Here is a 23477-nt window from a genome sequence, read left to right as displayed (position 1 = left end):
TATGTCTCATCAGGTGTTTCTTAATGATTACCCCCATCACAAAGACTCCCCATACTTGGACTCTCATAGGAGCAACCTGTCTATTGGGATATTTTATGACTCTCCAGTTTCCAACCAATCTGAGTTTGCACTAATCCACAAACTATTGAAGCAAGAATGGCTTTGAGTGAGCAGTCATCATGCTCTGTGAGAGTGATTGTACTGATTTCTTCAAATCACTCCTTGAATGCTTTGCTCACTCCAAGTGGTTTGGTATGAGTCTGACTCTCCAACATAACTAAACAGAGAAAATCCAACATCCCAATAGCTCTTTATGATCCAGGGCAGAGGGGGGGGTTGAGGGTGAACCCAACTGACAAAAATCACCAAGAGGTAGAACTTGTAATGGCAATTTATCAGGAGCTCAATTTTCAATTTATTTATACTTTGTTTTCCCATCAAAGAAGTTGATTTAAAAACAAGTAGAATTTCAGTTCTTTCTCTCCTCTTCTAACCTAATCATAAACTGGTGTGAGTACTTGGAAAAATGGCCTCTAGTTAAAACTGGGTATTGTTCGCACATGAGAAAAGATGAGACATTTAAATCAGAATTAGCATTTAAATTAAGGTAAACTATATACCTCTGATCACACGAATTCCATACACTTCCACTCTCAAACCTTTATAACTTGAATAAGCTGTCGGCTGGAAGCGGATATACCTCGCACTTGTAAATTTATCAAGACTGTGCTTTTCAATGTCATTTTGTCCACTATTTCCATCGAAGACCTGGGATTTGCAGCAGAGTGCAATATGTTAATGAGGACAAATGAAATATTCAGTTAGAACCTCAATATTTTAGATCACTAGGAAAGCAATACACAAACAGACTTTCATTCATTCACCCTTGAAAGAAAGACTATAATTATACTTAATATAAAATTATATTAATTATATTAACTGGTTGATCATAAAAATGTAAAACATTGATCCGTGTTTTGTCACGTGTGTAGCTGGAGCTAAACCCACCTTGTCGGCACTGTTTTCCTGATAGGTGAAAAAGTTTGTATTATCAAGGGATAATCGTAACTTGTACTTTGTTGTCCACTCCCTAACTCTTGGATTTCCCTGTGTAGCTACGGCACAGATGACGTACTCAAACAGCAGGTCAATTTGAAGGTAATCATTAGCATTACTGTTCCACCTTGGTGCCCATGACTTTGCATTATTTAGGCGACCATATTTAGCTGCATATACTGAGTTATATTCTGACGAGGCTGAGAAGCTGCTGTCTGGAATGGTACCAGTCCTGGCTACACCAATGGCCTGGGAATAACACACTGCAAGATAATGATCCATAATAACCCTTTTATACCCTAACATCAGTTTCCATATTCTCCATCCTCTTCTCTATAATTTTCCTTAGATGTTGATAAGGAGAATTTGTTTGACAATCAAGAGCTTTTTTAATTGGCGATCATAATTCCCCTATTATGTAACTATATGTAACCTTTATGAGTGATTCAAAGGTGATACTGTCAGAAGATTTTAGATGCTAGGCACTAAGGGCTAAGAGGGTGAATGAATGTCATTCAGCAGTATAACTGTAGACTGAAATTAGCTGCAGGTCGCTCATTTAAAATAGAAATACATTAAAATACATTTCACGAAAAGTCTTTTTAATTAGTAATTTAAACTTCTTGTATCTGAAAGCCTAATTTTGTCCTGACATTAATTGATTTAATTTGATTTAATCACTTTGCCAACCGGCAGGGACACTGCAACAGCTTGCTCCAATTACTGCGCACCCAATAAACCCACCCATCCCCCCCCCGGGGAGGACATCCATCACACAGCAATCTCGTGTGTGGAAAATTTAAACGTCTCCTACCCCAACCCTGCAGGAGACAGGACCTCCATAATTATTCGTCCCTATCTGAGAAGACTAGAATATCTAACCGTTTCTTGATGTTATAGAAAGGCAGCAAATTCTTCTCAATATTATTTTAAGACCCTGAGTGTTGGTCCGGCCGGGGTTCGAACCCTCGACCTCCCACACAACAGTCCAACGCTCTATCCATTGAGCTAACCAGGAGGCAGTTAACTAATTATCTTACCATGGCAACAATGATTCAGTTGTTAAGAGTTGAACATGAAATGAGTTTCCTCCTTAATTAAACATGAACTTAAGTTTCATTGCTGTGTCTAGTACACTAAAAAAATTTTAAATTTACAGTAAGCCATTAACACCCTCTTCACTTTGTAAACTATTAACAAGAAACTTGTCCAAGCAAAGAGATTTGCATTTCAATATTTTCCAGTTATAAATGGTTGTTGTTTTATTGTTGCTCACTTTTTTGTTTATGGATGAGTGAAAATTATTTGTATCATTAAAGGTCATTAGTCTGAATAACAAAAATGGCACATGCACATCAGACAATAGGTTTAGGAATTAGGCTAACAAGATACACCCTACATTATAAATGAGTGTAACAGATAGGTTAACTTTTTAGTTGCTGAACATACACTTGATTACAAGTGCAGTATAGTCGAGTACAAGTATTAAGTTTCAAACTCACTTGGCTTTTGTTTCACTCCAAACACCTCAGTTCTCATACACACCCCACCCTGGTGAGTTTGAGGCAGAAATCGGAGATATTTTGTCAACACTCCATAAATAGCATGTTTCACCTCTGAGTTTCTGTCAAGATTTCCATCGAGAACCTTAAAAAGAAAAGGAAACAAATCCTCATATCTCCTCAAAATACTTATCATCAAGGTTAAAAGGTTAGGAATAATTAACAAATACATTATTGATCCTATTTCTATTAATTCTTTCAAACATTATAGTATATTCAAAAGTATTCAAAGCTCTCATTGAGCTCAAGAATATAGTTCTCTGGGCAATGATGTCTTACAATATACAGTGGCGGATCCAGGGGGAGGGTCTGGGGGGTCCGGACCCCCCCATCAAACCTGATGCTAACAACTTTGAGACAGGATCGTATCTCACTTTTAACTGGCTGATTTTTTTAATGAATCCAAATAAACGGTAAGCGGCCAAGGAATTAAAACGTGCAACTGCCACTGGTGGGAGGGGGTGTGGGGGAGAAGTAATTTGCCTCAAAGAGTCCAACAGTCCTTTCTGAACCAAAGTTTGGACCCCCCCAATCAAAAATTCCGGGATCCACCTCTGATATACATGACATGTATATCCTTAGCACAAGTACCTTAATTTTTCCACCCTCCTCGTAGTCTGTCCAAGTGCTCCCATCTGTGGATAATTGTAGTTTGTAAGTCTTCACCCAGTGATCTGCTTGAGAATTCCCTTGAGTGGACACAGCACAGATTATATGAAGTGTCTGTAGATCAACCTGTAGGTATGGGTTACTATCACTTGTTCTTGCACACCATGATGACCCTGATGTGTAGTTCAGTCGACCATTCTTGGCCGGTGTGGTGGCACTTTGTACAGAAGAAGCAGTTATTTTACTGTCCACAATTTGTCCACCTGCCAGTCCAAGATCTGAACCAATACAATCTCCTATAGTAATTAAAGGTGTTTTTGTAAAGACAAAACTTAGTTAAAAGAACATCAAGATGACAGGCCGTCATGGAGGTGCACAGTAGGTTGGTTGCCTTGAGAAGATTATAATTTTACGCTCGACATTAATGGAATTTGTCATGTATCCTCCTCTGCTGTCCGCGGATGAATGGAATGATTTCTACACTGTTTGTATTACTACAATATGCTCAAAACTAAATGATAACAACTCACGCTGTCTCAAGCTGGGGAGGGACATGAGACTATAGTGACAAAATGCTATTTACCTTTCGTGGAAAAAAACCTAGCTGATCGAGATGTTTTGACAGAGATCTTTGAAACCAAATGATTCATGAAATATACAGAGGGTAACATTAAATACCTTCGATCCATTTAGTTACAAGAACATGTTTTGAAATGACTTGAAGTAACCAGTTCTTTCTCAAACTTTTAAAATCAATTGATGAATTAACCTCTCGCTACCCACGCAGTGTCAAGGAGCTCTATGAGCTCCTTGACGCTACGTGAGTAAATTAAGTATTGATTGATTGATTGATTGATTGTCGATCCCAGGGTAGTACACCTTTACTTTTAAAGCTTTAAAATAAGATCTTTCGAGAGCATTCTGTGTGCTGGATCTTTTGGCGATATGTGAACAAAATCTTCGAGAGACGAAGCAAAAGCAGTGCAAATCAGCTTTTGCTACATACTTGATGGTCACCATAGCGTCTTCTTGCTATGAACGTAAACACTTCGATGCTATTTTCGATAATGTTGCAACAATAATCAAATGCCCCGCGAACACGCGAGAACTCTTAAACTGGTACCCAGGCTCTTTCTACCTATTTTGATTTTCGAAAAAAAAAAAACAATTCAGCATTTTTCATTTCATTTTATATTTCTTTTTCCTTTTCTTTGAGTAAAATCTTAAATATAGTTTTAGACAAACCCGAGTACACCGTTAGACTTTTCGTTTTCTTCTTATTCGTTGGAAAAACTCGCGTGTTTGATGGAGCATTATAGAGATACGAATTGTTTATGCTTGCAGCTCACATTTCTATCAAATGACCAAATTTTAACTTCTTTTTCCTCAAAGGGAAGAATTGTGTAAAGCAATTAGAGAGAAAACTCTTTCTTAAATTGATGAAGGGTAAGTTTACTTCGTGCTACTGGAATGCGTCGTATGTTTACACTTGTGATATATCATATCACAATGTAACCTTATCGAGAATTTTAGCTCGAGACTGTTAAGTTTTAGTCCCATATTCAAAACACGTAAGCAAATAGAAACTAGTTGAGAGCACCGAGCACTTTGAGGGCTGATATCCTATATTAGTAGAATATTTAGATTTGCTCTTAAGAATATTACAGAAGATTTTTTTTTTTGTCTCTGTCTTCTTTTTTAACCGTGCGTCTGATATTAAGAAAACGGGTCAATGCGGTTAGTTTTTAGTAGACAATTAGATATAGGGCGAGGAGATAAATATATTGAGGATAATTTGAGATAGCAAGGCGTGTGGATGTATTGAGAAGAACTCTGTTCTCACCGAAAGCTAGAGGAATTCCCAACAGTAAGGCAAGAAAAACCAGCTTAGAGTGTAACTTAAGATGAATCTCAACCATGATTTGCTTCAGTCAGCAAGAAGGCTTCCACGACTGTTTTCCCACTGTGGGTTAAACACCCAGACTTCTTTTTCGTGAGATATGGCTTGAAACTTGGGTGTACCTCTTTTCTTTGTATTATGAGAACGCAGTTCCAAGTGATTCAACGTAGGGAAGTTACTACTGAATTTGCTAGTGGCCGGTGCAGAAACTAGATATGTGGCTACTGAGCGAATGGGGATATATATATCGTATGGGACCTCACTCTTTGCGTGCTACAGACCTGTCCATACCAGTTTTAGCTTTCTTTACCTTCGCGTCATCTTTTAATACGGCTTATACACATTTTTTACGATTAATGACTGGTTTTGTTTGGACAAGTTCTTCACCTGTATGTTTAGAAACTATTCGCCTACATTACAAAAATCCAAGAGGTAAGTACTCCGTGAGTTTAGCAAAAATAGTCTGAAAAAAAGAGACAAGCCAACAACCTCGCTAACTGTGTTGGGCTCTTAACTGTAAAAATGTCGTATTTCGACTAAGGAGAATGTTTCCTTTAAAGACGAATGAGTGTCACTGGCTAATGTGAAACCGAAAGCGCATAAATGACAAATAAGTATAATATGACAATAGTTTACAGTGAAACTAAATTTATGTTCACGTATTTGATTACACTTTCCGCGTTATCAGTCAAGCTATTTCTCAACCGACCCTGGTATCCCAGTTTTATTTATTTCATTCATGAGATCATTCCGCACAGATGCGTAACAGAACAACAACAACAAAAATCTATTTACGGTAATGCTTCGTCAGAGCGAAGGGCTAACGAAGGGCTAACGAAGGGCTAACGCTCGAAATGTCAGCTTTTTAACTCTTCACGGTGGCCAATTTTCAATTTCAACTTAGTTGAAATTACCAAATTACCTTGTTACCCCCACCGACGCAGCACCACAGTTTCTTTAGAAACTTACTCCCATTATTTATTTACGGTAATGATTTTGGAACTCCTTTTTTTAGGTTTGGACGGCTCAACGTAACAAATTGAATACAAAGGAAAAGATTGAGAAAGAAATGAATTCTAAATGAAAAGTAAAATCGAGTAAATCGAAACCTCTATAGAAAAGGTTTAGCACTCGCCCGGATTTTAAGCCATTGTTCTGAGCCATTGTTCTAGCACAAGTCAACGTCACCTGGGATTATGATTTAAGGAAGTCTGAGCCTATCTGCGTGAAAGGACATTTCCATTTAACGTCTTTTGTTTCCATGAAAGAGAACGTGCTGATGTTTCCACGAAAAAGGTCACAAGTTATAAAAAGCATTTGAATTCTTTCAATGTTTGGTCAATAAATAGGATTAGGGATATATTTCATGGCTTATTGAAGCTAAGTCTCTTAAATTTATTCAATAAAACAAAGTGTTTGAAAAACGATCTCAAACAACGCTCCTAGAAAATCATGAAAACGTCTTCAAAATGTTGCTGATTGTATGAACTCTTAGTGAGAGCTTATTGTGTGCGTATTTGTGATTGGCGACATCTAAACTTGTGTGGGCCTGTGTCATAACTATCTGAGTTGCGTCATGTTAAGAGATCAATTTCTCAGAAAAGCGGAAGTCCGAAAGCAAATAATCCGTTTTGTATCTTTTTAAATATATTTTGATGACTGCTTGAATTAGAACGTTTTAAATGACTTTTCCATCTGATTCACGCATCTTGGACATGTTACTCTTCTGGACTGGTAAAAATAAGGATAACCACATTAACTAAAATCTTTGTACTCTGACCAGCTTCCAGCCAAGCGTCACGTAGTCTTCCTCGCAGCCGTTTTTTTGGATGTCACGCAACGCTCCCCCAAAATAACTTGGGGGAGCGTTGCGTGACATCCAAAAAAAGAATGCTGCGAGGGAGACTAAACGTCACGCTGAGTTATCAGTGTTGGAGCATTGGAGCATTGCAGCGGTATCATCAGGTCACGGGGGCAGTCCTGTCCGGGCCTTCACCAAGTTATTTTTTCGCATATTATTTTGTTTTAAAAACTTTTATTTACACAACTTTTGAGGCGTGAATAAGTGAACAAAAGTATTATCTGTCATAAGAAGCAATATGAGAATGATCGCTCAAGGTATCATAACAGTGTACTTAATCCAGCACTTATCGATTGCTGTTTAACGCTACCTAATGCGGAAATCTCTGAAGTCTGTTGTGCAGGTTTTATTTGTCTTTTCAAACTAAGAAAACAAGCCTTTCATTCTTAGGGGCCGACCACTTAACTTTTGTTTTGAGGGGTGGGGGTGGGTGGGTGATTTCTGGTCATCATTTTTTCTTGCAATCTGCTGTGCAGGATAATTTTTTCCGATTTTTTGGTACATTTTTTCTGTTACATTTGGTCTGCATGCAATTTTTTTCTTCCAACAAGCGCTTGCAGGAAATTTTTTTTCAAAATCACCCACCCCCCCTCGAAAGTTAAATGGTCGGCCCCTTAGTAACAAGGCTTACTGCTAGGAGAGACGCAACACATTGATCACAAGGCTGAAACAGGGATGCTGTCTTAATGTAAAACCAAATAAATTCTTTTGAAAATAAAAGACTATATGCACTTGCCCAGTTATTCTTCCCAACTCCTTTATCAATTTTTCTGCACCACTGAAACGGGTGACCCAAACATTTTGTTGAAGATTGTAGCTTGCATTCGCCATTAATACAAAAAAAGCGGATATCGCCCACCCCTCAATCCCCGGCGGCTTCGTTATCACATGACTGTCCCCCCTTGCCATGCCCTTATATATTGCAGGGGGGCTTAGAGGAGTAAGGGCTTATTGTAGATGGGTTTATTCGAGAGGGCTTCAAAGCGAGCTTAATAGAGAGGGGCCTTAATAGAAAGACGAGCTTAATAGAGGGGCCTTAATAGAAAGGGGCCGTGATAGAAAGTGGCCTTAAGAAGGGAGAGCATATTCGAAAGAGCGATAATTGCAATATTTTAATTTACTGATATTATTCGACGAAAAAAGACTCATGACGGAGACAAGGCACTCTTCGACTAACAAACATTTACGCTATTGAACAAATGATCATAACTAAAAAGTATTTTATTACAAATATTCTATGATCATCTACCGCATGGATATAAAGAACACGATGATAAGGACATAAAAAAAAATCTCCTTGATTTAGAAGTGTTCTACTAATTACTTGCAAGTACTCCATCACCTAAAATTATTGAAACTAAATTTTCAGTTTAGGGTACAAGTGAAAGACTACTTCTTTTATTGACTAGCAAAAGACATGGCCTTTTCAAATTATAGCTACACTCATCTCAGGGCCACAACAGCGCTACTGTATTCAACGATTTTTTTTATACGAGAACTAGGCGGCTGTACTTAGTCTAATGTGCAATTGCGACCCTGCGATCATAGGCCAGATATAACTACGTTCTGAGAGGATTATATCCACAAACTATTGAAGCAAGAATGGCTTTGAGTGAGTAGTCATCATGCTCAGTGAGAGTGATTGTACTGATTTCTTCAAATCACTCCTTGAATGCTTTGTTCACTCCAAGTGGTTTGGTATGAGTCTGACTCTCCAACATAACTAAGCAGAGAAAATCCAACATCCCAATAGCTCTTTATGATCCAGGGCAGAGGGGGGGGGGGGGTTGGGGGTGAACCCAACTGACAAAAATCACCAAGAGGTAGAACTTGTAATGGCAATTTATCAGGAGCTCAATTTTCAATTTATTTATACTTTGTTTTCCCATCAAAGAAGTTGATTTAAAAACAAGTAGAATTTCAGTTCTTTCTCTCCTCTTCTAACCTAATCATAAACTGGTGTGAGTACTTGGAAAAATGGCCTCTAGTTAAAACTGGGTATTGTTAGCACATGAGAAAAGATGAGACATTTAAATCAGAATTAGCATTTAAATTAAGGTAAACTATATACCTCTGATCACACGAATTCCATACACTTCCACTCTCAAACCTTTATAACTTGAATAAGCTGTCGGCTGGAAGCGGATATACCTCGCACTTGTAAATTTATCAAGACTGTGCTTTTCAATGTCATTTTGTCCACTATTTCCATCGAAGACCTGGGATTTGCAGCAGAGTGCAATATGTTAATGAGGACAAATGAAATATTCAGTTAGAACCTCAATATTTTAGCTCACTAGGAAAGCAATACACAAACAGACTTTCATTCATTCACCCTTGAAAGAAAGACTATAATTATACTTAATATAAAATTATATTAATTATATTAACTGGTTGATCATAAAAATGTAAAACATTGATCCGTGTTTTGTCACGTGTGTAGCTGGAGCTAAACCCACCTTGTCGGCACTGTTTTCCTGATAGGTGAAAAAGTTTGTATTATCAAGCGATAATCGTAACTTGTACTTTGTTGTCCACTCCCTAGCTCTTGGATTTCCCTGTGTAGCTACGGCACAGATGACGTACTCAAACAGCAGGTCAATTTGAAGGTAATCATTAGCATTACTGTTCCCCCTTGGTGCCCATGACTTTGCATTATTTAGGCGACCATATTTAGCTGCATATACTGAGTTAAATTCTGACGAGGCTGAGAAGCTGCTGTCTGGAATGGTACCAGTCCTGGCTACACCAATGGCCTGGGAATAACACACTGCAAGATAATGATCCATAATAACCCTTTTATACCCTAACATCAGTTTCCATATTCTCCATCCTCTTCTCTATAATTTTCCTTAGATGTTGATAAGGAGAATTTGTTTGACAATCAAGAGCTTTTTTAATTGGCGATCATAATTCCCCTATTATGTAACTATATGTAACCTTTATGAGTGATTCAAAGGTGATACTGTCGGAAGATTTTAGATGCTAGGCACTAAGGGCTAAGAGGGTGAATGAATGTCATTCAGCAGTATAACTGTAGACTGAAATTAGCTGCAGGTCGCTCATTTAAAATAGAAATACATTAAAATACATTTCACGAAAAGTCTTTTTAATTAGTAATTTAAACTTCTTGTATCTGAAAGCCTAATTTTGTCCTGACATTAATTGATTTAATTTGATTTAATCACTTCGCCAACCGGCAGGGACACTGCAACAGCTTGCTCCAATTACTGCGCACCCAATAAACCCACCCATCCCCCCCCCCCCCGGGGAGGACATCCATCACACAGCAATCTCGTGTGTGGAAAATTTAAACGTCTCCTACCCCAACCCTGCAGGAGACAGGACCTCCATAATTATTCGTCCCTATCTGAGAAGACTAGAATATCTAACCGTTTCTTGATGTTATAGAAAGGCAGCAAATTCTTCTCAATATTATTTTAAGACCCTGAGTGTTGGTCCGGCCGGGGTTCGAACCCTCGACCTCCCACACAACAGTCCAGCGCTCTATCCATTGAGCTAACCAGGAGGCAGTTAACTAATTATCTTACCATGGCAACAATGATTCAGTTGTTAAGAGTTGAACATGAAATGAGTTTCCTCCTTAATTAAACATGAACTTAAGTTTCATTGCTGTGTCTAGTACACTAAAAAAATTTTAAATTTACAGTAAGCCATTAACACCCTCTTCACTTTGTAAACTATTAACAAGAAACTTGTCCAAGCAAAGAGATTTGCATTTCAATATTTTCCAGTTATAAATGGTTGTTGTTTTATTGTTGCTCACTTTTTTGTTTATGGATGAGTGAAAATTATTTGTATCATTAAAGGTCATTAGTCTGAATAACAAAAATGGCACATGCACATCAGACAATAGGTTTAGGAATTAGGCTAACAAGATACACCCTACATTATAAATGAGTGTAACAGATAGGTTAACTTTTTAGTTGCTGAACATACACTTGATTACAAGTGCAGTATAGTCGAGTACAAGTATTAGGTTTCAAACTCACTTGGCTTTTGTTTCACTCCAAACACCTCAGTTCTCATACACACCCCACCCTGGTGAGTTTGAGGCAGAAATCGGAGATATTTTGTCAACACTCCATAAATAGCATGTTTCACCTCTGAGTTTCTGTCAAGATTTCCATCGAGAACCTTAAAAAGAAAAGGAAACAAATCCTCATATCTCCCCAAAATACTTATCATCAAGGTTAAAAGGTTAGGAATAATTAACAAATACATTATTGATCCTATTTCTATTAATTCTTTCAAACATTATAGTATATTCAAAAGTATTCAAAGCTCTCATTGAGCTCAAGAATATAGTTCTCTGGGCAATGATGTCTTACAATATACAGTGGCGGATCCAGGGGGAGGGTCTGGGGGGTCCGGACCCCCCCATCAAACCTGATGCTAACAACTTTGAGACAGGATCGTATATCACTTTTAACTGGCTGATTTTTTTAATGAATCCAAATAAACGGTAAGCGGCCAAGGAATTAAAACGTGCAACTGCCACTGGTGGGAGGGGGTGTGGGGGAGAAGTAATTTGCCTCAAAGAGTCCAACAGTCCTTTCTGAACCAAAGTTTCGACCCCCCCAATCAAAAATTCCTGGATCCACCTCTGGTATACATGACATGTATATCCTTAGCACAAGTACCTTAATTTTTCCACCCTCCTCGTAGTCTGTCCAAGTGCTCCCATCTGTGGACAACTGTAGTTTGTAAGTCTTCACCCAGTGATCTGCTTGAGAATTCCCTTGAGTGGACACAGCACAGATTATATGAAGTGTCTGTAGATCAACCTGTAGGTATGGGTTACTATCACTTGTTCTTGCACACCATGATGACCCTGATGTGTAGTTCAGTCGACCATTCTTGGCCGGTGTGGTGGCACTTTGTACAGAAGAAGCAGTTATTTTACTGTCCACAATTTGTCCACCTGCCATTCCAAGATCTGAACCAATACAATCTCCTATAGTAATTAAAGATGTTTTTGTAAAGACAAAACTTAGTTAAAAGAACATCAAGATGACAGGCCGTCATGGAGGTGCACAGTAGGTTGGTTGCCTTGAGAAGATTATAATTTTACGCTCGACATTAATGGAATTTGTCATGTATCCTCCTCTGCTGTCCGCGGATGAATGGAATGATTTCTACACTGTTTGTATTACTACAATATGCTCAAACTACATGATAACAACTCACGCTGTCTCAAGCTGGGGAGGGACATGAGACTATAGTGACAAAATGCTATTTACCTTTCGTGGAAAAAAACCTAGCTGATCGAGATGTTTTGACAGAGATCTTTGAAACCAAATGATTCATGAAATATACAAAGGGTAACATTAAATACCTTCGATCCATTTAGTTACAAGAACATGTTTTGAAATCACTTGAAGTAACCAGTTCTTTCTCAAACTTTTAAAATCAATTGATGAATTAAACTCTCGCTATCCACGCAGCGTCAAGGAGCTCTATGAGCTGACGCTACGTGGGTAAATTAAGTATTGATTGATTGATTGATTGATTGTCGATCCCAGGGTAGTACACCTTTACTTTTAAAGCTTTAAAATAAGATCTTTCGAGAACATTCTGTGTGCTGGATCTTTTGGCGATATGTGGACAAAATCTTCCATAGACGAAGCAAAAGCAGTGCAAATCAGCTTTTGCTACATACTTGATGGTCACCATAGCGTCTTCTTGCTATGAACGTAAACACTCCGATGCCATTTTCGATAATGTTGCAACCGAATCAAATGCCCCGCGAACACGCGAGAACTCTTAAACTGGTACCCAGGCTCTTTCTACCTATTTTGATTTTCAAAAAAAAAAACAATTCAGCATTTTTCATTTCATTTTATATTTCTTTTTCCTTTTCTTTGAGTAAAATCTTTAAATATAGTTTTAGACAAACCCGAGTACACCGTTAGACTTTTCGTTTTCTTCTTATTCGTTGGAAAAACTCGCGTGTTTGATGGAGCATTATAGAGATACGAATTGTTTATGCTTGCAGCTCACATTTCTATCAAATGACCAAATTTTAACTTCTTTTTCCTCAAAGGGAAGAATCGTGTAAAGCAATTAGAGAGAAAACTCTTTCTTAAATTGATGAAGGGTAAGTTTACTTCGTGCCACTGGAATGCGTCGTATGTTTACACTTGTGATATATCACATCACAATGTAACCTTATCGAGAATTTTAGCTCGAGACTGTTAAGTTTTAGTCCGATATTCAAAACACGCAAACAAATAGAAACTAGTTGAGAGCACCGAGCACTTTGAGGGCTAATATCCTATATTAGTAGAATATTTAGATTTGCTCTTAAGAATATTACAGAAGATTTTTTTTTTTGTCTCTGTCTTCTTTTTTAACCGTGCGTCTGATATCAAGAAAACGGGTCAATGCCGTTAGTTTTTAGTAGACAATTAGATATAGGTCGAGGAGATAATTATATTGAGGATAATTTGAGATAGCAAGGCGTGTGGATGTATTGAGAAGAACTCTGTTCTCACCGAAAGCTAGAGGAATTCCCAACAGTAAGGCAAGAAAAACCAGCTTAAAGTGTAACTTAAGATGAATCTCAACCATGATTTGCTTCAGTCAGCAAGAAGGCTTCCACGACTGTTTTCCCACTGTGGGTTGAACACCCAGACTTCTTTTTCGTGAGATATGGCTTGAAACTTGGGTGTACCTCTTTTCTTTGTATTATGAGAACGCAGTTCCAAGTGATTCAACGTAGGGAAGTTACTACTGAATTTGCTAGTGGCCGGTGCAGAAACTAGATATGTGGCTACTGAGCGAATGGGGATATATATATCGTATGGGACCTCACTCTTTGCGTGCTACAGACCTGTCCATACCAGTTTTAGCTTTCTTTACCTTCGCGTCATCTTTTAACACGGCTTCTACACATTTTTTACGATTAATGACTGGTTTTGTTTGGACAAGTTCTTCACCTGTATGTTTAGAAACTATTCGCCTACATTACAAAAATCCAAGAGGTAAGTACTCCGTGAGTTTAGCAAAAATAGTCTGAAAAAAAGAGACAAGCCAACAACCTCGCTAACTGTGTTGGGCTCTTAACTGTAAAAATGTCGTATTTCGACTAAGGAGAATGTTTCCTTTAAAGACGAATGAGTGTCACTGGCTAATGTGAAACCGAAAGCGCATAAATGACAAATAAGTATAATATGACAATAGTTTACAGTGAAACTAAATTTATGTTCACGTATTTGATTACACTTTCCGCGTTATCAGTCAAGCTATTTCTCAACCGACCCTGGTATCCCAGTTTTATTTATTTCATTCATGAGATCATTCCGCACAGATGCGTAACAGAACAACAACAACAAAAAACTATTTACGGTAATGCTTCGTCAGAGCGAAGGGCTAACGAAGGGCTAACGCTCGAAATGTCAGCTTTTTAACTCTTTACGGTGGCCAATTTACAATTTCAACTTAGCTGAAATTACCAAATTACCTTGTTACCCCCACCGACGCAGCACCACAGTTTCTTTAGAAACTTACTCCCATTATTTATTTACGGTAATGATTTTGGAACTCCCTTTTTTTAGGTTTGGATGGCTCAACGTAACAAATTGAATACATAGGAAAAGATTGAGAAAGAAATGAATTCTAAATGAAAAGTAAAATCAAGTCAATCGAAACCTCTAGAGAAGAGGTTTAGCACTCGCCCGGATTTTAAGCCATTGTTCTGAGCCATTGTTCTAGCACAAGTCAACGTCGCCTGGGATTATGATTTAAGGAAATCTGAGCCTATTTGCGTGAAAGGACATTTCCATTTAACGTCTTTTGTTTCCATGAAAGAGAACGTGCTGATGTTTCCACGAAAAAGGTCACAAGTTATAAAAAGCATTTGAATTCTTTCAATGTTTGGTCAATAAATAGGATTAGGGATATATTTCATGGCTTATTGAAGCTAAGTCTCTTGAATTTATTCAATAAAACAAAGTGTTTGAAAAACGATCTCAAACAACTCTCCTAGAAAATCATGAAAACGTCTTCAAAATGTTGCTGATTGTATGAGCTCTTAGTGTGAGCTTATTGTGTGCGTATTTGTGATTGGCGACATCTAAACTTGTGTGGGCCTGTGTCATAACTATCTGAGTTACGTCATGTTAAGAGATCAATTTCTCAGAAAAGCGGAAGTCCGAAAGCAAATAATCCGTTTTGTATCTTTTTAAATATATTTTGATGACTGCTTAAATTAGAACGTTTTAAATGACTTTTCCATCTGATTCACGCATCTTGGACATGTTACTCTTCTGGACTGGTAAAAATAAGGATAACCACATTAACTAAAATCTTTGTACTCTGACCAGCTTCCAGCCAAGCGTCACGTAGTCTTCCTCGCAGCCGTTTTTTTGGATGTCACGCAACGCTCCCCCAAAATAACTTGGGGGAGCGTTGCGTGACATCCAAAAAAAGAATGCTGCGAGGGAGACTAAACGTCACGCTGAGTTATCAGTGTTGGAGCATTGGAGCATTGCAGCGGTATCATCAGGTCACGGGGGCAGTCCTGTCCGGGCCTTCACCAAGTTATTTTTTCGCATATTATTTTGTTTTAAAAACTTTTATTTACACAACTTTTGAGGCGTGAATAAATGAACAAAAGTATTATCTGTCATAAGAAGCAATATGAGAATGATCGCTCAAGCTATCATAACAGTGTACTTAATCCAGCACTTATCGATTGCTGTTTAACGCTACCTGATGCGGAAATCTCTGAAGTCTGTTGTGCAGGTTTTAAACTAAGAAAACAAGCCTTTCATTCTTAGGGGCCGACCACTTAACTTTTGTTTTGAGGGAGGGGGGTGGGTGGGTGATTTCTGGTCATCAAGAATTTTTTTTCAAGCAATCTGCTGTGCAGGATAATTTTTTCCGATTTTTTTGTACATTTTTTTCTGTTACATTTGGTCTGCATGCAATTTTTTTCTGCCAACAAGCGCTTGCAGCAAATTTTTTTTCAAAATCACCCACCCCCCCCCCCCTCGAAAGTTAAATGGTCGGCCCCTTAGTAACAAGGCTTACTGCCAGGAGAGACGCAACACATCGATCACAAGGCTGAAACAGGGATGCTGTCTTAACGTAAAACCAAATAAATTCTTTTGAAAATAAGAGACTTGCCCAGTTATTCTTCCGAACTCCTTTATCAATTTTTCTGCACTACTGAAACGGGTTACCCAAACATTTTGTTGAAGATTGTAGCTTGCAATCGCCATTAATACAAAAAAAGCGGATATCGCCCACCCCTCAATCCCCGGCGCCTTCGTTATCACATGACTCTCCCCCCCTGCCATGCCCTTATAAATTCAGGGGGGCTTAGAGGAGTAAGGGCTTATTGTAGATGGGTTTATTCGAGAGGGCTTCAAGGCGAGCTTAATAGAGAGGGGCCTTAATAGAGAGACGAGCTTAACAGAGGGGCCTTAATAGAAAGGGGCCGTGATAGAAAGTGGACTTAAGAAGGGAGAGCTTATTCGAAAGAGCGATAATTGCAATATTTTAATTTACAGATATTATTCGACGAAAAAAGACTCGTGACGGAGACAAGGCACTCTTCGACTGACAAACATTTACGCTATTGATCAAATGATCATAACTAAAAAATATTTTATTACAAATATTCTATGATCATCTACCGCATGGATATAAAGAACACGATGATAAGGACATAAAAAAAAAAACTCCTTGATTTAGAAGTGTTCTACTAATTACTTGCAAGTACTCCATCACCTAAAATTATTGAAACTAAATTTTCAGTTTAGGGTACAAGTGAAAGACTACTTCTTTTATTGAATAGCAAAAGACATGGCCTTTTCAAATTATAGCTACACTCATCTCAGGGCCACAACAGCGCTACTGTATTCAATGATTTTTTTTAAACGAGAACTAGGCGGCTGTACTTAGTCTAATGTGCAATATCGACCCTGCGATCATAGGCCAGATATAACTACGTTCCGAGAGGATTATATCCTTATTTGAAGAGAGCAGTGAGACGAATAGAGCCAAATCAAAACACACTATTTACTGTGTCATGAACAATTTCTTCCCCTTCTTTTCCTTCATTTCCTTCAATTTATTTCTCAGAGTTCACGCTCTGGGGATCAAATGCTTTGTTTTCAAACTGCACAACTTGAGAATCAGGAAATCCAGGTGAATTGCCTTCGGAAGTCATGGAGTGGAGTTGAAGATACGATGCTGGAGAAGACGCAAGCTGTTCATGCGAAGAGTCAGGTGGACCCATGTCGTCACTGATGATTCTGTTCAGTTCCTTTGTTCTGTTAATTAGTTGGGCTCCAGCTCGTCTATTCTTCAACTTGCACGCTACTCCACCAATGACAACCAACAATGGAAGAACAACACAGAGCACAACGATGACAGCGACAGGAAAGTTGCTTTGTTTATCAAGAAAGTTATTTTGTTTATCTAGTCCACATAATAGAGAGAAACTATTTTCATTTTACAAGTTCAAACAAACTACACTTTACATAGGGTAATTTTGGTTTCATCATTTGAGTTGATAATGTAATTTGGCCACCGTAAGAGTTTCAAAGCCATTCGCTCTGACGAAGAGCTAACACTCGAAACGACAGCTTTGAAACTCTTTACGGTGGCTAATTTACATTATCAACTCAGTTGATAAAACCAAAATTGCCTTGTTACTCCCACCGACGCAGCACCACAGTATCTTTAGAAACTTACCCTCTTCACACTTGAAATAAACCGCATGATATAAACAGCATCTAGTAGAACAAGTCTGCTTATCTTTCTGGGCATTAAGGTAAATACAAGTAAAAAACAGAAGGGACAAAGAATATACCAACAATTTAATCAAAGAAAAAGGAAGGGACTGGGGGTTAACTGTTTGAGCAACAGGGTAACAGTGGGGTGATTTACGATGGACCACTAATCCAACATGAAAAGAATGAATATTTTCTGTGTACTTAAGTACTAGATGGGTGAAGACTTCGCTTTCTAAGGTACAAAAAACATTTATCATTTTCCAACATACCATCAACTATCAAAGTCGTCGCCGCATGGGTCACTCCAAAAGTATTCGATGCTGTACATTCATAGATACCACTATCACGAGGTATCACTTCTCTGATAATAAGAATCAGACCATCGTTGTTAAAGTTAGCCCGTGGTATACTGGTGTCTCCATCTTTACTCCACCTAACAGAAGGTTGTGGATCTCCACTGGCCTCACATGTCAACACTACCTTTTCACCAACAATTACGGTTGTCTTGTCTGGTAATTCCTTCACCACTGGCTTATCTGCCATGAATATATAAGAAAGCATCTAAAACACCTTAATCAAGCAATGCTCTGACACCAAGGATAATCAAACAATGCTCTGCCGCCAACAAACGTGCTTTCAGGTTACTGGAGCAAGCTACAAACGTTTCGTATTTTCTCACTTCCACGAAAAAATGGTAACGCTCAAAACGTCAGCTTTGAAACTCTTTACGGTGGCCAATTTACATTTTCAACTCAGTTGTTAAAACCGTAATTACCATGTTATACTATAGGGAAAGCCACAGATCCAATAAAATAAAGTAATACAAAATCGCACGGTACCTTTGGTTTTCAGCGCTATGAAAGTACTCGACGAATACAGCGTCTGCAAAGAAACACAAGCGAAATTTTCTTGAAAAGAATGAAGTCAAACCATTACGCACAAACAAATCAAGAAAAACTACTCTTCTGGAGAAAGATCCATCCTATGTTCTTTGATTAGTAAGATAACAATATGGAGGTATGAAAGCAGACCATGCACTAGACATCGTGTCGTACTTTACTTTAGTATTTCTTTTGTATGCAGTCTACATCAATGACTTGATGTAAAGCGGTTGGATTGTAGAAAGTCATCCGGGATTGCTTTGTTTTTGTTTTACATGTCTGTGATTGGTCCAGAAAACTTGCGCCACTCTTTCAACCAATCAGATGCGAAACTAAAAACCAATCACGCCTTGGCCGCTCGCGTTTTCCCGCGCTTTAGCTAGATCAGATATATTTTGAGTAGTTATTGGCTCTGAAAGGTATTTTTCCTTCTGATTGACAGTTGGGATTACTTTGGTTTTGCTCTTACGACATTTAATCGAAAAGTGTTCTATTCATGAAGATTGGGGAATATGAAAAACACATAATTTGGATTCGAAGCAGAGAGAAATAAACGACTACATTCGAAATAGATTGAGCCTTGAGGTACCAAGTACTTTTGTATTATGGTGTTTGCATATTTTAGGTGGAGTTAGGAGACAAATCAGTTGATCAAAATACCTCTAAGACAAAAGCTCTGAGAAATACTCTGTAGTTTGTAGTCGGCAAATTTACAAGCAGAGCGACTAACTGACTACTTTAAGACTAGATTTGACGTCAACGTGACAAGTATGCCACTATACTTGTCTTCTGTATTATGGTGTGAAATAAAGCATTTGTTGATCAATATACCTCTGAGACAAAGGCCCGGAGGAATACTCTGTAGTTCGTATTCGGCTGCAGTGGTTTGTTGTAATAATTCTCTTCGCCATTACTCCTCTTGCTCCTTATTTTACTGCTTGATTGGACTCTATCTCCAACAGTAAATACTTGGTATTTGTAAAAATCATGTCCTCCAAACTGGAAAGTGACATAAGCTGCAGGCAGTGGAGATTTATGAGCTTCTTCATAAGTCATCAGGTCTCGCGTTGTAAAATCTGCTGGTGGGTTTACGACACCATTGTAGTCTGAGCGATATGTAATGACGATGACTTGAAAAAAACTGTAAGATCGAGACTTATTTTAGCTGTCTCAGTAAGAAGGTCTCAAAAATTGGTTTCATTAATAACCCGAAATTACATAATTAATGCCAAGAATCTTCTGATTTTAAAAAGTACGGAAAGAGAAAAACATGAAACAAGAGGCTACTGACTACAGGGAATATTACAAATCAAGTAGAGGTTATTATGAAGATTACAAAGAAAACAATCTAGCAATTCTTTAAAATCATGCGCACTCATCCTAAAATCTACGTACATTTACATAGGGCTTAGTGCAGAAGAAATTTTTCTTTTATGGTTGGGGTCTCAGCTAACTCTACTGGAGCTTAATCAGAGTTGAGAACCAGCCTTTCAAAAAGCTTTCTTGGAATTTAGAAATCTCAAACATCGTGCAGTCGTTGAAAAAAAGAACTAAGACTTGCACAACTTACTTTGCATGTCCCGTAAAATTTGGTAGTGTTATTTTCGCTGTGATTCCTCCGTCGCTGGAATTCGTAGTAAATGCTGGTGGGGAAGGTTTTTCATGGGACCAAACTTCACCTGTGAAAGGAAACGTAACGTGTATTGACGAGGAAATTCGTCCACGAAGAATTTCTTAGTAGACAGTTATGACTTTTTCATGAAGGTATCCTTGTTATGCATGATGTCTATCACATGGAATTTAAAATGTGCTCAATAATTCCACTAAACCTGAGCGAACCAAAAAAAATGTCTGCAAGGAGCAGATATAATTAAGCAACTAAAACAACGCTCTATGGACACAGAGGTAAAAAAATTTAAGTCGCTCCTCTTTTCAACATTAAATGCAAATTTCAGGCTTTTCTTCCTCTTTTTCCAGTTCCATCTTCTGCCGAGGAACAGAATTCATTTCATATTGCTACGTGTACTGAAAAGCACACTATGTTACAAGAAAGGTATAAACGAGACTTTTAACAAACATTTTAATAATACCAGCGAGGCAATCTACTTGTTTTGGAGGAAAACTATCGTGTTTAAAGTCAAATTTATTTGCGTCTTTAGCTCACCTTGAGTCTGGATCACTGAAGGCTCGCTGTAAGGTCCGGGTCCCGCCGCAGTGAAGGCTCTAACAGACACTTCATACCTTGCGCATACTGAGAAACTGGACAACAGCATCTCTGTTTTGGTTGTGTTGAATGTCGAATTAAAAGAAGCGTCAACAGGAGAGCAACTTTCTTTCAACAGAAGTCTGACTTGATATGTTTTGATGAACCCATTTGCTACCTCTCTAGGCAAACCATCCCAGGTTATTTGATATTCTGTGCGCTTAACTTCTAAAGATATTACATTTTCTGGTCCACGGCTAGGCTCTAACAGAGAGAGAGAAAAAAAGCCTCAGTGAGCTTCTAGGTACAGATAAAAACCAGAATGGAAAATATGCCAGTCATCCAATATCGGTGTACAAACGGAAGTTACTTTGGCGCGCATTAAAACCCTTGAAATCGTACTTCAACTGACGTGTAAGCTTAAAATTGGTTATCTTTCTCCCTCTATTTCAACACGGTATCCTTTTTACATTGCTAATGCCAGCATCATTTAGAACGCTTGCCTAAAATATCATCTGGCTCCTCGATAGTGGTGGACTTTCCGACTCATTCATATCTTCCATTTGTCCGACAGTCCAAAAGTTATGCCCAACTTCTTTCTATACTAGATTCCACAATGGTGTTTGGTCACTGGCAAAAATCATGCGCATCAGCATTATCAAAATCATAACTTTTACCTTCATGCTGCACATACCGTACTCTTTGGTTTTCACAGAAAAAGAGGTATTCTGTCCAGGTTTGATAGTTACAGCTCTGATATAGAAATGATAAGTAACTCCACCCAGGACATCCACCAAGTAACTGAACGCGTCTCCTCCAATACTTCGCTTAGTTTCACCATCTTTGTTTGCATAAAATATAGTGTAACTCCTAATGATTCCATTGGCTTCTGCTGGCTTGCTCCAAGTCAAATTCATTCTTGGACCATGTGTCTTATTCGGGGCAACTTCCTCATAGCCAAACGATAGAGGGGCGCTCGGAGCTAATAAGAAAAATAAGAATTGAGAAGTACCGGTAATAAAAATTTTATTTGCATGCACCATAACGCTCACTTTCTTCATCACCCTGCATTTCCTCAACTATGACACAAAGAAAATATTTCAAACTTTGAATCTATGAGATCTGACATTTATAAGACCAAATAAAGCAACATTTAGTCTGTTCTCTTTTGCTTGTTGACTGGGTTTCTCCTGTGAATCTGTCAAATAGTAAACACTCGAAAAAATACAATAACTGAAGCCTTACACGGATTTTAGCCTCGCTCTGTGTAACCAATTCATCAAATTTCTCCTTCGTGAGATTTTAGGGACTAAGGAGTTTGTTGTTGTTCTTGGGTCTGTTCCATGAACGAGCATTTAGGTGATCTGTCTCAGAAACAATATCCGAAAAGATTCGTTTTCAAAGCTTGTATGCTCGAAACACAACTCAAATTCAATCTCTACTTGGATCGGATGGAGAATTCTTACCATCTTCCATTGTTCTCTCGACCTCAACAGCACTCCGTGGTCCATCACCAACAGAAGTGAAGGCCAACACTTGAAATTCATATTCTGTGTAGATATCAAGCTCAGTTACATCTCTACTTAATGATGCTCCACTGTTAATAGTTATGGTGGTAGCAGATCCTGCGAAGCTTCTTTTGTAGAACAATTTGAATCCTGTGACGATTCCACGTGTTGCATTTTCTGGTGGAGGCTTCCAAGATAAGGTAATACTGGTAGAAGAACTTGCCGTCACTGAAAAGTCAACTGGGGCTTTGGATGGAGCTGCAATTTAATCACAAAAATATCTACGAAAAACAACATTTTTTAACCTTAGACATAAAATGTACGAACTTTATGATTTTCCCGAGTTAAGACTAGAATCTGTTGCCTGTTCAAAGGAAGCTTTTCGACTTTAAAGAGAATCGAAAGAAAGAGCATTCCGCATATTCCTCGTTTAGAAAACCAAGTTTAATAAGAACACTGAGGAGTAAGAGAAGAAATGGTTGGACATAATCCGAAAAAGTCGACTATTAAGAGAAACTATAAAAAAAATCTAACTAGTTTCAGTTCGTGTTACCTAACCGAACGATCTCATTAAGGAAAATATTTCTATTTCCTGTCTCTAAATAGTTTATAATTTCTAACCATCTTCCATTGTTCTCTCCACACGAAGGGAACTCTTTGGTCCATCACCAACGGAAGTGAAGGCCAACACTTGAAATTCATATTCTGTGTACTTATCGAGCCCAGTGATATCTTCAGTATGGATCGTCTCATTAGAAATAGTTATAGCGGATGCAGAACCCGAAGAACCCTTCTTCTTGTACAACAGTTTAAATCCTATGATGACTCCATTTCTACACTCAGCTGGTGGTAGCTCCCAAGATGCTGTAATACTGGTAGAGGAGCTCGCAGTTACTGAGAAATTACGTGGAGGCTTCGAGGGCACTGAAATATGGAAAACACTAATTTAAAAATAAGTCAACGTATTTAACACCTGCTGTGGGCGACGAAAGACAGGGAAACAATAGAAGGGTAGACGAACCAACGAACGAATTAAATAAGACAAACAATTTGATTACAACAAATATTAACTTTTTTTAAGTACGCGACCATACAATGCTGAGGGACTCATAAATAAAAGCAGATGTA

The 23477-nt window shown here is 38.3% G+C and overlaps 3 protein-coding genes across 5 annotated transcripts in view; all 3 read right to left on the bottom strand.

Annotated features, from left to right (window-relative positions):
• Positions 1 to 342: 342 nt before the first annotated feature.
• Positions 343 to 5344, bottom strand: LOC148719769 (lactadherin-like). Its single transcript, XM_088737470.1, has 5 exons — positions 5071 to 5344; positions 3210 to 3523; positions 2559 to 2703; positions 1009 to 1319; positions 343 to 768 (listed from the first exon to the last, which is right to left on the bottom strand). The coding sequence occupies exons 1-5, from the start codon at positions 5144 to 5146 to the stop codon at positions 613 to 615; spliced, it is 1002 nt and encodes a 333-aa protein (XP_088593596.1). The 5' UTR covers positions 5147 to 5344; the 3' UTR covers positions 343 to 612.
• A 2847-nt stretch (positions 5345 to 8191) lies between these two features.
• LOC148719768 (lactadherin-like) lies at positions 8192 to 13789 on the bottom strand. Of its 2 annotated transcripts, none has more exons than XM_088737468.1 (5): positions 13507 to 13789; positions 11653 to 11966; positions 11002 to 11146; positions 9448 to 9758; positions 8192 to 9207 (listed from the first exon to the last, which is right to left on the bottom strand). In XM_088737468.1, exons 1-5 carry the CDS (start codon positions 13580 to 13582, stop codon positions 9052 to 9054), a joined length of 1002 nt encoding a protein of 333 aa, XP_088593594.1. In that variant the 5' UTR covers positions 13583 to 13789; the 3' UTR covers positions 8192 to 9051. The 2 variants fall into 2 exon arrangements, with proteins under 2 accessions (XP_088593594.1, XP_088593595.1); XM_088737469.1 differs by lacking the exon at positions 13507 to 13789 and adding an exon at positions 12348 to 12499.
• A 2803-nt stretch (positions 13790 to 16592) lies between these two features.
• The window catches only part of LOC111324012 (protein sidekick-1), a 33208-nt gene continuing 26323 nt past the window's right edge, over positions 16593 to 23477 (bottom strand). The window contains exons 24-32 of one of the 2 annotated variants that reach the window (XM_088737347.1): positions 22971 to 23273; positions 22308 to 22607; positions 21536 to 21823; positions 20803 to 21105; positions 20209 to 20317; positions 19470 to 19779; positions 18597 to 18639; positions 18027 to 18293; positions 16593 to 17440 (exon numbers count right to left, since the gene is read on the bottom strand). In XM_088737347.1, the coding sequence (XP_088593473.1) occupies positions 17091 to 17440; positions 18027 to 18293; positions 18597 to 18639; positions 19470 to 19779; positions 20209 to 20317; positions 20803 to 21105; positions 21536 to 21823; positions 22308 to 22607; positions 22971 to 23273 (2273 nt within the window). In that variant the 3' untranslated portion in view covers positions 16593 to 17090. Of the gene's footprint in view, positions 17441 to 18026; positions 18294 to 18596; positions 18640 to 19469; positions 19780 to 20208; positions 20318 to 20802; positions 21106 to 21518; positions 21824 to 22307; positions 22608 to 22970; positions 23274 to 23477 lie in introns of those variants that run through there. The other variant, XM_088737348.1, reaches the window with a different exon arrangement.

This window comes from Stylophora pistillata, chromosome 11 (genome assembly GCF_964205215.1).
Source record: "Stylophora pistillata chromosome 11, jaStyPist1.2, whole genome shotgun sequence".
Taxonomy (NCBI): Eukaryota; Metazoa; Cnidaria; class Anthozoa; order Scleractinia; family Pocilloporidae; genus Stylophora; species Stylophora pistillata.
This window is presented reverse-complemented; position numbering and strand designations above follow the sequence as displayed.